Source organism: Dendropsophus ebraccatus, chromosome 6 (genome assembly GCF_027789765.1).
Source record: "Dendropsophus ebraccatus isolate aDenEbr1 chromosome 6, aDenEbr1.pat, whole genome shotgun sequence".
Lineage (NCBI taxonomy): Eukaryota > Metazoa > Chordata > Amphibia > Anura > Hylidae > Dendropsophus > Dendropsophus ebraccatus.
In genome coordinates, this window is record NC_091459.1 from 71478428 (window position 1) to 71492455 (window position 14028).

Genomic DNA, 14028 nt, shown 5'->3' on the forward strand with positions numbered 1-14028 from the left:
TAAAAAAGTCTGGAGATATTATAGATGTTGGCAGCCTTGTGGAGCATGACCAGTTTGATGGTGGATGTTTAATGATGTGGAAGGCATATCCTTGGAGGATCACACAAACCGCCACACGGTAGCCAATGGTACAGTGACTGTTGTTAGGTACTGTGATGAAATCCTTAGAGCCATTGTAAGATCTTACATTGGTGCAGTTGGCTCTGGGTTTCTCCTGGCGCTGGACAATACTCTCACCTATGTGGTAACGGTGTGTAAGCAGTTCCTACTTGACAAAGGCATTGATGCCATTGACAGGCCCTTGAATTTCTCAAATATAAGTCCAATTTAGAACCTCTAGAACATTATGTTTAGACAATCCTTTTCCTAGGAAACTATTGCTCATCTCATCATGACTGTGCTCCAACATTGTCAGGGGTGGATACAGACATGTGGGGGTCATGCACACTATTGAGTTGCTGTGATAAAATTCATAAAAATTTGTTTTGTGATTGAAATGTTTTACTTAGGGGGCACATGGTAATGGCCTTCTGCATTCCCTACCTTCGGTTTTGTCCAAAGGGGAGGAGACGATTCTCCAAAGGTGTCAAAAGAACCCCCAGCCCTGAACCACCTCTTAGGCCTTTCAGTGTTACTTTTATGGCTTCTGCTCAGCCAACACTGGTGCTATGTTCCAGCAGGGTTGGTAACCATGTAAGATAGGAACCTACAATTGGATGTATGGGCTTTTGTTTCTGATTCATATATAAAATAATCAACCTGTAGGTATAAAAAAAATGTCACACTTCTCATTCCACAATATTACCCTACTCTAGATGTCATGTATGTGAAGAACATTTTGGTCTAAAGAAAACTGCTGTCATAGTTCAATGTACACTCCAGCTAAAAACTGTAGCAGTAAGAGAACACTTAGAAGTGTAAGCTGCCTAGGCCTTTGCCAAGAAAATCTGCAGATGGCTTCAGCTGAAGCATATGTGCAGGAGATGAAGCATACTATATTCATGGACTCAAAGACATTTCTAGACAGAAGCAGATTGGGAGATGAAATCCGCTAAGGAGGCCTTAGAAAGGATGCCTTGGTGAAGCTGCTGTTGCGCATTCTGTGAAAGCTCTGGTAAACTATGCAAATGTAAGGATGGGTATGAGGACAAAGCCTGCAGCCTTAAAGAGGATTTAGCAGTTTAAATTCAAGAGAGGAAAACATCTCGAACTATACTCATATGCGCCGCGCTGTAATGAATCAGCGGCACGCGGTGCTGTCTTACAGCACGGCGCATATGAGTACCATTCCCCCACTCTCAGCATCTTATCACAGATGCTGTCAGGGCGGGGGAGACTCCATTACAGGCATTCCTCTTACTTGTTCTGTGAGAATACAGCCTTAGACCAAAGAGACATCTAATGGGGAGGGGTCAAAGTGGGGCACTCAGAAGAGCACACTTGTAGAGGATAGGCTGGGTGGTTAGAGATGAGTGAACCTACAGCAAGTTTGGCCAAACCCGATTACTCAGCTGGTAAATCGTGCTGCCTGGAAAAGATGGATACAGTCCTAGGAGACCCACAGCTGTGTCCATCTTTTCCAGGTAGCAGAATTCAAAAGCTGAGTAGTCAGGTTTGGACAGACTTACTGTAACTTCACTTATTTCTAGTGGTAAGATGGGGGAAAAAAAGCTGCAGAGGACTGGATCCACTGGAAGAGTCTTGGAAGTCCCACTTATCTTTATACGCTGGGGTCTGACCAGTGCATTGGAGTCAATGCAGTTTGCCCTGCTCTCAAGTAAAGATGATCGAACACTGGAAAAAGTTAGGTTTTATCGAACTCTAACCTTCCACATTTGATTCCCGATGCCTTCCCGTTCTGTGGGGAAGAAGGAGTCAGTCCGAGTACCGCCTGGAATTCCAGGATACAGCCTATTACCTCGGCTGTATCCCGGAATTCCAGGTTATTAGGGCTGTCTCCTCCTTCCCCACGGAATGGGAAGGCATCGGGAATCAAAAGCAGAAGGTTCAACAAGGTTCGAGTTCTATAGAACCTAAGGGCCCTATTCCACAGTAACGATAATCAGCCGGATCGGCCCCATTTGGCCCGATTCGGCCGATTATCGTTCAGTGAAATAGAGAGAACGATCAGCCGATGGATGATTGTGTCATTGGCTGATCGTTCACTTAGGGCCAGACCTAAAATCATCGTTCCCCCACCACGCATCGCTACGGTTGAATAGCGGTGCGCGGCGGGCGACCGACGATTTGATAGCAGCAGCATCATACATTACCTGTCCAGGCTTCTCCGCGCCGTCTTCATCCCCGGGTCCCGCGCTCTCTATCTTCTGAATGGCCGGTCAGCTGACGGAGCGCTCAGCCAATCACAGGCCGGGACCGCCGCGGCCTGTGATTGGCTGAGTGTGGCCTGTCAGCTGACCGGCCATTCAGAAGATAGAGAGCGCGGGACCCTGGGATGAAGACAGCGCGGAGAAGCCTGGACAGGTAATGTATGCTGCAAAGGCTGCAAGGACATCGGTAACGATGTCCTTGCAGCCCTCGCTCAACGATCGGGCCGTGGAATAGGCCCAGTAAACAAGCAGCGATCTAGCAGATCGCCGCTCGTTTACATCGTTGATCGGGCCCTCCTCGGAGGAGGGCTGAGATAACCCTTGATATACAAGCTCTAATTCACAAGCTCTAATTCAAACAATCAGTGATGTCCTTAGAGACCTTCTTACCCCGATATTGTATGAACAAATTGTCATCTGCTCACCAAGAATTAGTGACCGCTAGATACTGAATAATAGCAGATTCTTACTTCTGAACAATTAAACTGCCCTTTTTTTCAATTGGTAGGGTTTTGATAAAAAAGAATGGTGATTTTACTCTTGAAGGATGTCGTGGAAAAGCAAATGTGACAAATCTATTAAGTGTTTCATTATAAGCTTCAAGTCTTCTGCGTTTGTCGCCTGCTGACTTACCTTCTCCATTTAAAGAGACTCTGTACACACAATCTGACCCCCCAAACCGCTTGTACCTTCGGATAGCTGCTTTTAATCCAAGATCTGTCCTGGGGTTCGTTCGGCAGGTGATGCATTTATTGTCCTAAAAAACAACTTTTAAACTTGCAGCCCTGTGCCCAAAGGGAGTATCTGTGCCCTAACTTTGCACCACCCCTCCGTCCCTCCTCCCCACCCTCTTCATCATTAGGAATGCCACTTAAACATTTACTCCTGTCTGAACATTGCACAGCTGCTTAACGATCCAGCCCATGTGCCGTGCTAACACAACTGATGAATAGGAGGCAATCTGCCTGGAGCATTCCTAAAGATGAGGAGGGTGGGGAGGAGGAAAGTAGAGGTTGTTCCAGCCTAATGCATACACAATCTAGGCCACGCCCGTTGGGCACGGGGCTGCCTGTTTAAGAGTTGTTTTTTAGGACAATGACTGCATCACCTGCCGAACTGACCGCAGGACAGATCTTGGATTAAAAGCAGCTATCTGACGGTACAAGTGGTTTGGGGGGTCAGATTGTGGGTACAGAGTCGCTTTAAGGAAAACACTTGTTGGTTTGTGGCACATTCCTGGGGAATATGTTCCCCCACTCCAATTCTGTCTGTGTTCCTGTTCTGCGGGCTTCTAATGTGCTACTCCCCGCTCAGTTCTGTGATGACTGATTCAGGAGCAAGACATCATCTATAGGGTTTAAGATTCCTTTAAGCTTTTGCCCGGAACATTCAAGGCATATGGTCAGGGGTTAAAAACCTTAAAAAAAAACAAACACTTTTTCCTACATCTAATCGAAAAGTGATTGCACTTATGTGAATAGTGAATATATACACAATGGTAACCAGTGAGAAATACAAAATTTTGATTTATTGTTTTCTCTCACAAACCGCTATATACATTAGTAGATGTAATGTATAGAAAAATCAGTGCCACTTATTACATGTTACCAAGTATAAGAAAACTGTAAAAACGTGTGAATAACCTGAATAGTACTTTTATAATAGGCGGCTTCTCTCACCATGCTGTTGGAAGGAGTATTAACCTTTACATATCATGATGTGATGATATCTTCAGGTCATGTAACCTCCAAGGCTTACAATATAATGATGATGGCAGGAAGCAGATATCCCACCAGCTCTCATTGTGTGATCATTTAATACTGAAGGCTTGACTGCAGCACTTATAGGAGAACCCCATGTGCAAAGAAATCACCTGCAGCATATCCAATACACAACAAAACAAGAATTCTGAGGAGTTCTTCTCTATCTTATGATAGTACTATTGATAATCTTACTACAGTAACACACAGAGTGGGAACCCCCACTGCTGTGACCTGAAAGAAGGTTAGGCTTAGAAACTGCACATTTATGCCCTTATACCTGAGAAACCCAGGGTGGTAGGGGAAAAAAGGGATGGTGGCTCCTTGTCAACCTTTAACCTTTACAAGTTATTTGGTACAATGAATATAAAGTTTTGCTCTTGTTCATATGCTTATTTCTCACCATATATATTAAAATAAATATTTCAATCAAACTTTGATATCTTCTCAAAATCAAGGGATTTAGGAAAATCTTCTTTACAAAACAAGAAATACTGTATATTCTGGTAGCAAAGAAGTTCATATAACCCGCCTGCTCTGTAAGGTAATGTGAGATATACAGAACTTGTAGAGTTATGTCCAGCAGGAGGTAATACCAGCACATACAAGTGCATGCAAGTTCTTCCACATTACAGTTTATAAAGTCCTGTTGGATGAAAGGTAGAATACAGTGTGATGCTGCCGGCCTGTCGCTGACTAGGATTCTTCCTGATCTTCCGGTACTCAAATAAGTCTGAGGTATCCTCTCCATCCACACCTTCATTTATTCTGGTTGAGGAACAGCTTTGTAAAATGATCCAGCTCATTTTCAAGGTGCACAGCTTTGTTTCTATGAAGACAATCATCAATAAGATCCAATTTAATTTTCTGCAAGTGTGGCAAGAAATAAATCACAATCTATGCAAACAGACTTCCCTTACGTTGAGCTGTCTCACCTACGGCATTGTAATCATTGAATTTTGCAGCAGTCAGATTAGGTCATTTGACCTGTGGTCAAGCCAGGACTTGTGTCCATAAAACTAACACAAGAATGCACGTGTAATACACTAATAATAAAATCAACAAAGTTTCAATGCCATATTTTGTGGTAGGGCCTAGTACTGTATAATAAAGTCTGTTACTTCAGTCCCTCATATTCTCGTCGAACTGTCCCATGCCAACTGCTAACTTACATTGTGTGGGTTGGCAAGACAAATAGTGATGCTACGGTAAGTGTACAATGCCATACACCACAATTAATTAATTTCACACAGAATGTAAATGTTCACCATGTATTAAAGTGTAACTCATTTTTTGTGTGTGCAGAAATCAGTAGTATAAGAGATTTTAAGAAACTCTATAATAGGTTTTATTAGGCAAAAAAAAGCCTCTTTCTGTACTCAAAAAGCAATTACCTAGCCCCCCCCCTCACTTCTTATCTGTTCATTATCAGGCAAATCTGTCTTCATTACAGAGAAGCAAGTGAAGACAGGTTCTGCTGTGTCCATTATATCCTATGGAAGGGGGAGGGGCCTAGGGAGATGAGTGAGCAGGAAGAAGAGATATGAAGGTCAGCTGTTTGGAGACTTTCAGGGCACCTAAAAACGCTGGATTTAGAGGTCAGAAAGGTCAGTGCTTGTCCAGGAACTTTCTGAGGGAAGATTGCAGGGTGTTGTGTTGTACAGGGCTGCCTCTGTGCTCACTCACTCCTCTCAACCCCTCCCCTCTCCATAGAGCATAATGGACACAGAAATCCTGCTTCTTCTGAAGTCAGGGGGGAGCTAGGAAAACAGCTTTTGCAGTACAAAAGGAAACTCTTTTGCTAAATAAAACTTATTACAGAGTTTCTTAAAATCGCTTGTACTGTTGATATTTATTGTTTTCCAAAAAATGACCCAGAAATCACAGTTATGCTTTAAGATAGAAATCTGTCGCTAAACGTATGACCAAAAGCACAAGGGACAAAATACCTTAAGACCTTGGCCTGGCTTTGAACTTTCTCAAGCAGTCTTATTTCTTCAGACTGTTTGTTGATGGATTCAACTAGTTCCCTTTGGGTAACATCCACTTGCTGACACAGCCTGTTAAATATGTTGTCAAGCTCCCTGAAAAAAAGAAAGCAAAATGAGAAAATGCAGCTCTTCATCTGAAACAGATACACTGCTAAATAAGAATTTCATGGAGATGCAAACTGGACCCAGTTCAGGAAGAACACAGTAACTTTACCAGCACAATTAAACTTACTTCTGCACTTGGTGGCTGCAGTTTGCACTGGTAATGCTGACTATCATCTGCAGTTTCTGAGCAGCATAGTTCACAAACTGCTGTTTGAAAGCCCTTTCCTTTGCCCTGGTCGTCCATGTCAGCCTCTCGTACATGTACAAGCTTCCATATGCAAGTAGCGAGCAGGCGATCAGCTTCCAGCCCACAGCTCTCCAGACCTGGGGAGGAATTTTTTTTTTGGATTATAGAGTGTGTAGCTTGTCCTATAGAAATTCATGCATGAGGTCATTAAGAACATGTAGGCAGGATATTACAGTATATAGATATACAGATGCTTGTCCACGGGCTGTGTTTGCACAGAATCTGTAGACTTGAATATGAACGAGTAGCAGTAGCAGACTGGGCACACTATAGTTTCCTTCTGCTATCTTTACAGCTACAGTTGTGCTCAAAACTCTACATACCCTGGCAGGATTTTTGTTTTTGTCCTTTTTTTCAGAGAATATGAATGATAACACAAAACCTTTTTCCATTCATGGTTAGTGGTTGGGTAAAGCCATTAACGGTCAGACTACTGTGTTTTTTCTTTTTAAATCATAATGACAACCAAAAACATCCAAATGACCCTGATTAAGAGTTCACCCTGGCCTGAAGTTCAAACAAATTGACAAAAATTTAATGTGTTTAATGAAGCACTTGGGATGCATGGTCGAGTTGCTGGAGGAAAGCCATTACTGCGCAAATGCCACAAAGTAACTCACCTACATTATGCCAAAACAGCACAGAGACAAGCCTTAAAACTTCTGGAACAAGGTAATTTGGAGTAATGAGATCAAAATCAAACTATTTGGCCACAACCATAAACGTTACATTTGAAGAGGTGTCAATAAGGCCTACGATGAAAGGAACACCCTCCTACTGTAAATCATGGAGGTGGATCGCTGATGTTTTGGGGATGTGCGAGCTACAAAGGCAAAGGAAACTTGGGCAAAGTTGAAGGAAAAATGAATGAAGCACACTATCAGCAATTACTGGAGGCAAATTTGCACTCATCCGCCCGGAAACTGCATATGTGACATAATTTGACATTCCAACATGACAATGATCCAAAACACAAGGCAAAGTTGACCTGTCTTTGGCTACAGCAGAACAAAGTGAAGGTTCTGGAGTGGCCATCTCAGTAAACTTTTGCTCAGGGTCATTTAGATGTACACAGTAGTTTTCTCTAAATAAATGGCTTCATCCAACCACTAACTATGAGTGGGGAAAAAAAACAACTTTGTGTTATCATTCATATTCTCTGAAAAAATGACAAAAAAAGCAAAAATCCTGCCAGGGTGTGTGAACGTTTGAGCATAACTGTAAATGACATATCTACCTACAATCCCCGCTATTGAACCCCCCAACCATCAAATGTGGCAATGGCTCACAGAAGCCAAAAAAGCACATATCTGAACAGATGCAACCAGACATGCAAATATAATTTATGTCTATTGCTGCACTTGACAGGTCTGAATGGTCATAGTCTGGGTGCAAAGATTTCCAATAGTCTCTAAAATGAGCATGAAGAAGTGCCCATTAAGTGATTCTCTCTGCTTGCTGCAGGACATGAGCTTTAAATACTTCCTATAGAAGCTGTCCCATGCAGCAAGGAAAGAGGAGGGCCGAACGATTCTCCCTGCTCATTCTAGAGATCGGTAGGGGTCTCAGCATCCAAACTTTGACTGTGCAAAACTCATCACGTCAGAAGTGGGTTTTTTTTTTGTTTTTTTTATTTTTTTTTTACGAATGTAACACTTTAACATCATGTGCAATCAATGTGTTACTCACTTACCACTCCTCCGATGATTAGGACACCCATAGAACCTCTTGATGTCAGTGATGCCAATCCAGACATGACTGTAACCATTAGCTCCTCTTGTGATAAAGCATCAGGTGTTTGGGCAGGGTTACAGGATGTGGTGGGAGTGGTCACGGGGCGTGGTATCTGGAATTAGAAAAATAAATAAACTACAGGGAATGGCTTCATTTCATGGGTATATCACCATTTCATTACCAAACATATGTAAAACAAAAGTAAACTGTGCATACCTGAAAAACTGGTTCTGTAAATCCTAGCAACATACGAGCATTTTTGGCCCCTAAATACCGATTAACAAGCGACGTCCAACCAAGAGAAAAGCGAAATTCTATGTCTTCTTGGAAATCACAGCACAGCTTCTCACAGTTTAGGTTATAGCTGAGATCAAATTTCTTGCAAGGTGGGCAGGTGTTATATTCACTTTGGACAGCAGGTGGCAGCAAAGGTTTTAGGTTGTCTGAAAACATGAAATTAAATATTTTAAGTAATGAATCCTGCAATGCTACATCATGGGGAAATGTTATATTTCCTGTAGAACCAGAATTATCTAGAGCTTCAGGTTAAGAAAAATATAAGGAAATTAGTAATATAAAGTATATGTCAAGTTATGAGCAGTCACTTGGCTTACGAAGTGCTCTCAAGGTACAGGCCTCAAGATCTTCAAAGGTCATGTACAGCCTTTGTATCCATACAATGCACACAGAACAACTTTACAATCCCTCAGGTAGGCAAGTAGTGACTGCATTTTAAGGCATTGTGCGCACACACACTGGTGGAATATCACTGCATGCATCGCTATTTTTTCCTGTCAAATCTTCATGAATCATTTTGGAACGCCATAAGATCCCTACACTGATTCTATAACTCTCTTCTATAATACTAGTATAGAGTTATAGCACCTATATAGGACCTGAGGAAATGGCATAAAAACAGCCTGCTCGGCTGCTTCTAAAATCCTCAACACCTCATAGGAGGTAGTTGTGGGTCCCAGAGTGGATGTGGATATGCGGTATATGACAGATCAGAAGACCCCTATGTCATTTTAAAAATACAACCCCAGCCGCCGAACCCCCCCACCCCCCAAAAAATAAAAACCTTTTAGAGACCTGTCAAAAGTTTTAATTAAGGTCATTAGACAGACCCAGGAGAAGCACTTGACTAAGCCCTTCAACCACACTCCAAAATATGGTCTCTATAGATTCAGGCTACATCCACACGCACTGTAATATAGTCAAGTTGTGTAAAGCCATTTTGTCAGATACTGTATTGTATAGTAGATTTGAAAAAGCGTACAAAGCAAAATGTGACTCATGGAAGACCCTGGTAAAGCATTTCCAACATCGCAGCACATTAAAGTGTATATGTTCCCCCTTTAACAACATTTTTTCCATTAATCTAAATAGGTGTAGAATTCTCTAAAGATTCATGGCATAACATATCTTTATAACAATTAGAGCTGATTTTGTGATACAGAGCTCAGAATCCCCAAAGTGCATAGTTAAATGATAAATTCATGGCTACCTGCAGCCACCACTAGAGGCAGCTTATGAATTTAAATTGAAAAAAACAAAAGATACATTAAAGAGAATGTAGCACTAGGTACATTGCTTTATTGTTTTTTTACATAAACAGACTGGTGCAGCAGTGGGGGTCCTTTTCTTGAATCACTGCCTGGTTCCTGAGCACCAGCCGGGCATGGAGCACTGGGGGCGGGCCTGCCGACACCTCATTAGAATCAATGGAGCCGCATCACAGAGGGGAGGGGAGATCGTCACACTGGGAGCCGTAAGGCCTGCCCCTGGTGCTCGGGAACTGGCATCCCTGCGTCGGTCTGTTTATGTCAAAAAAGCAATTTACCCAATGGTATATGCACTTTATGAAACTAATCTGCACAGTATTTTGGATTTGAACACCACGTGGTCGTAAAAGCTAGCCATGACATTTAAGCTATACCTATTGTAGGAAGTGTGTTTAGTTATAGCAGCGATACAGGAAAAATAAAATGCTGCTTTCCTACAATCTAGAGACAATGTCACTTATCAGCAGGTGAAGAACATGAAAGCTGGAGGTTACCTATAATGTCCTCTTGTGCTTTAAATATAGAAGAGTTCACGGCAGCAGAACAGCGGTCCGCCAGCTTCCTCCCCATTCCCTTCTCTATGTGTGCATTCAGCTCCTACGGTTTCAAGAGCAAGGAGAAGAAGTAGTACGAGCTTTAAGGTGGAAAATCAATCTAAAATATTCTTTTCTGTGCAGCAAATAGCATTTTACTTTTAATTCCAGACAATCCCTGCGGTGCCGTCTACATCATCTTTGTCGTATCTCCATGACTTGTAGACCGGGCCAGTTTCACCCCTCCTCATCAGAGAGATTTTTGGCTTTCAGCACATGCAGGTTTGAAATGTTTTTTCTCATTTGGTTATTGACATCATTTTGCATATTTGCTATCTCTCTGATACATAGCGCTTTATTCTGACACGTAACAGTTTTTTATAGCACAAAAAGACCTTTTAAAAAAATTGTGTTTCCTTAGCGTCACAGCCGTTTCCATATTGGAAAGTACAGTAGGGCCAGAAGCTATGGGTTAGGCTGATTGTCTCTTTTTAAGTTTTTTATTACTTTGGTTTTACTTTACATATTATTTATTGTATCCCCATAAAGTCAAATGTGCTTTTAAGGTATTTTTATTAGTAAATGATTCTGTAACTGCTATGTTAGCCCCAGGTAAAGGGGGAATATGGCTCTTTGACACACACTGCACAGCTGACGTGGGACCGCTACAGCTATCTGCCACATGATGGTCAGAACAGGAGGACATACGGCTCTTACTGATCTGTGTACACAACAATATTTTGTGTGGCAGCTATTCAGTGAACATTACATTGTGTGCTACGGCTAATTGGAGTGCAGGCACACCCTAATGTGCCCGCATTCCAATTCAAGTAAAGTGATGTTCACCCAGTCAATACTGCAGTATCGGCCGTGTTGAACATCACAGACAGCGGCCAATCTGTGACATGGACGTGTCATGGAACAGCCGCTGTTTTGCCATGTCTGAACATGGCCTTAGTGTGAATTACAACTGATAGAAGCCTCCCATTGATTTTGATAGGATTTCAGCGATTCTGTTCATATACAGTAATTTCCACAAAGAAATTTCCAACACAAATCAGAACTCCATCTAAGGAACTGACATGTCGATAAGGATATTTTCGTTGTCTACTACACCAACCAATCAGAGCTCACTATAAAATAATGTTTTCAGGTTAATTATCAGTTTGTGTTGCCCATAGCAACAGACCACAGCAAAGGTTTAATTTCTAAAACTGCTTTGGTAAAATTAAAGCTGCAGGGTTATTGGTTACAGCTTTGATAAATAAGGCCTATGTGCCAAGTCAACAGATTACTGTGCATATACCTCCAGTATACCACCATATAAATCATGCATCCATGTATTTAGCTATTGCAACAAGAGCTGAAATCATACGGTAGCTTACGTTTTTATAATGTTTTAAAAACTGTGGTAAAGGGTGGAAGTCTCCATTAAATTTGTCCACTAGTTGGGATAGATGGCAGATCTCATCCATCATGGCATCTGAAACCTGTCAATATAAAAACAACATCCATGTCTTCATTACAATAGAAGCTGCTAGGATAGGCGGTAGATATGGACGTTATGTATTTTACCATCCATGAACACCTATTGTCAATAGAAAATCTAGGCGAGTTTATGGTGCATAAAGTTTATATATATATATATATATATATATATATATATATATATCGTTAGCAATGTCCGTGCATCCCTTGCCCCAGTTTAAAATAATGTTATACATGGCTCTCCAAGCTCCTGATATCCCTCTTACTTCTGCCCACTGCCTGCAGCCACAACTGAAATTTCGGAGCCGGTTTCTAAAGTGACAGGCCTCTCAGCCAATCACTGGCTAAGACAGGCCACCACCACGGCCAATGATAGGCTGAGCAGCCTATCACTTCAGAGACCGCCTCTGAAGTTCCAGTGGTGGCTGCAGGCAGCGGGCAAAAATAAGCACAACACCGCAGAGGTACGTATAAAGTTTATTTTTTATTCCACACAGTCATCAGCCACACGCCAGTAATCCACGTAACAATGCGTGCCCAGTGGTTGATGATTTTTAGGCTGGAATAAATGACAATGATCGTTTTATCAACTGATCTTGGTCTTTATTACACGAAGTGTTAATAGGGCCCTTAAGCAGCTTTCTTCTCACAAGATATAAAGCATTCTTTGTTTGTCCTCGTCTTGTAATGCCATACTACACTATAAATGAGCCTATTATGGCTAGATCATTTATAGTACCATTGTACAAACAACTGTAGGGACAATAGTTCACAATCTCAGGCTCACCTGTGTGTTCACCACCTCAGTGATATGCAAGATTCTTTTTCGGACATCTTCAGCAAGAATTTCCATCTGACTCTGTATAAACTCTAGCCTGTCCACCTGGTATTCTCGGTTTTCTATTGCATTCACCCTGAAAATGCCAACACCCCCCAATGTCAATATGTAGCTGTACTAATAAGGTGTAGAAAAAGTAATCAGTGCAACAAATACAGTCTACACTATTATTAAAAAAGGAATAAACTAACATTGATGGAGAATTCTTATTAAATATCAATATTAACCATTATAAATGATGTATAATTCTCAGTGGCATTTGTCTTTAGACAGGCCTGTTTTAATATAAATTAAAGAGTCAAAGAGGCGTGGCCTAGCATGCTTTAGAATATGGAGCATCACTTTGATACTACACTGCAGTATAAAACAATGTTTTGGCTGTTTGTAGCTATGGACTGCTAAATGAAAGGTGGTATTGTGTATTGTTGCCCCAAGAACCATACAACACTGTCAGCACCTTGGTACCGAATTTCCAGGGGACAGATTCACTTTAAGTCTTATTTGCTTTTGCAGCTGCTGCTTGACAAGTACTGCTGCAGAGCTTACTACCAGAATACCCAGGTTCTTCTATGCACACCATTTCATTTCATGTACTGGTAACACTACAATTACTTTGGCCTAAGTGCTATATATTTTTTTTTATTTATAATCATTAAAAAGAACCCATGGCCTTGCCTGACCTCTCTTAGAAAATACTTGTATTCCCCATGACACAACAATTCTGCAGCACCTCTCACAATGCCATTCATATGTTGTTTTTACTACAAATGTACAACCAAACATTTGGGTTATGTCCCTGCACTGGCACTGTTAGATTTCACTACATAATCTAATACATTGTAGGTAGACACTCTCCATCTGGTCACACCCAGTTGGCTATTTAGTCATACATTTCTAAGAACAACACAGAAACCGCACAGCACACCACTAGAAAAATGTCTCAGAATTGTTATTTACCTGGGAAAAGTATTAACTAAAACAGGCACACCAGAAGAGAGGACCCTTTAGAAGGACTCTTTAAAGTGACTCTGTACCCACAATCTAACCCCCCAAACCGCTTGTCCCTTCGGATAGCTGCTTTTAATCAAAGATCTGTCCTGGAGTCTGTTCAGCAGGTGATGCAGTTATTGTCCTAAAAAACAACTTTTAAACTGGCAGTCCAGTGCCCAATGGGCGTGGCCTAGATTGTGTATGCATTAGGCTGGCACAACCTCTCTGTCCCTCCTCCCCACCCTCTTTATCATTAGAAATGCTCCAGGCAGATTGCCTATTATTCACCCCCTGTGTTACCACGGCACATGGGCTGGATCGTTAAGGCACCTGTGCAATGTTCAGCATGGAGGAAATGTTCCAGTGGCATTCCTAATGATGAAGAGGGTGGGGAGGAAGGACGGAGGGGTGGTGCAAAGTTAGGGCACAGATACTCCCATTTGGCAC

The 14028-nt window shown here is 41.9% G+C and overlaps 1 protein-coding gene across 2 annotated transcripts in view; it reads right to left on the bottom strand.

The window, feature by feature from the left end:
• Window positions 1-3833: 3833 nt before the first annotated feature.
• MFN1 (mitofusin 1) overlaps window positions 3834-14028 on the bottom strand; it is a 32370-nt gene continuing 22175 nt past the window's right edge. For both annotated transcript variants that reach the window (XM_069975154.1, XM_069975155.1), the window contains exons 11-18: window positions 12541-12667; window positions 11651-11755; window positions 10227-10329; window positions 8384-8610; window positions 8127-8279; window positions 6314-6510; window positions 6040-6174; window positions 3834-4919 (exon numbers count right to left, since the gene is read on the bottom strand). In XM_069975154.1, the coding sequence (XP_069831255.1) occupies window positions 4850-4919; window positions 6040-6174; window positions 6314-6510; window positions 8127-8279; window positions 8384-8610; window positions 10227-10329; window positions 11651-11755; window positions 12541-12667 (1117 nt within the window). In that variant the 3' untranslated portion in view covers window positions 3834-4849. The remainder of the gene's footprint in view (window positions 4920-6039; window positions 6175-6313; window positions 6511-8126; window positions 8280-8383; window positions 8611-10226; window positions 10330-11650; window positions 11756-12540; window positions 12668-14028) is intronic.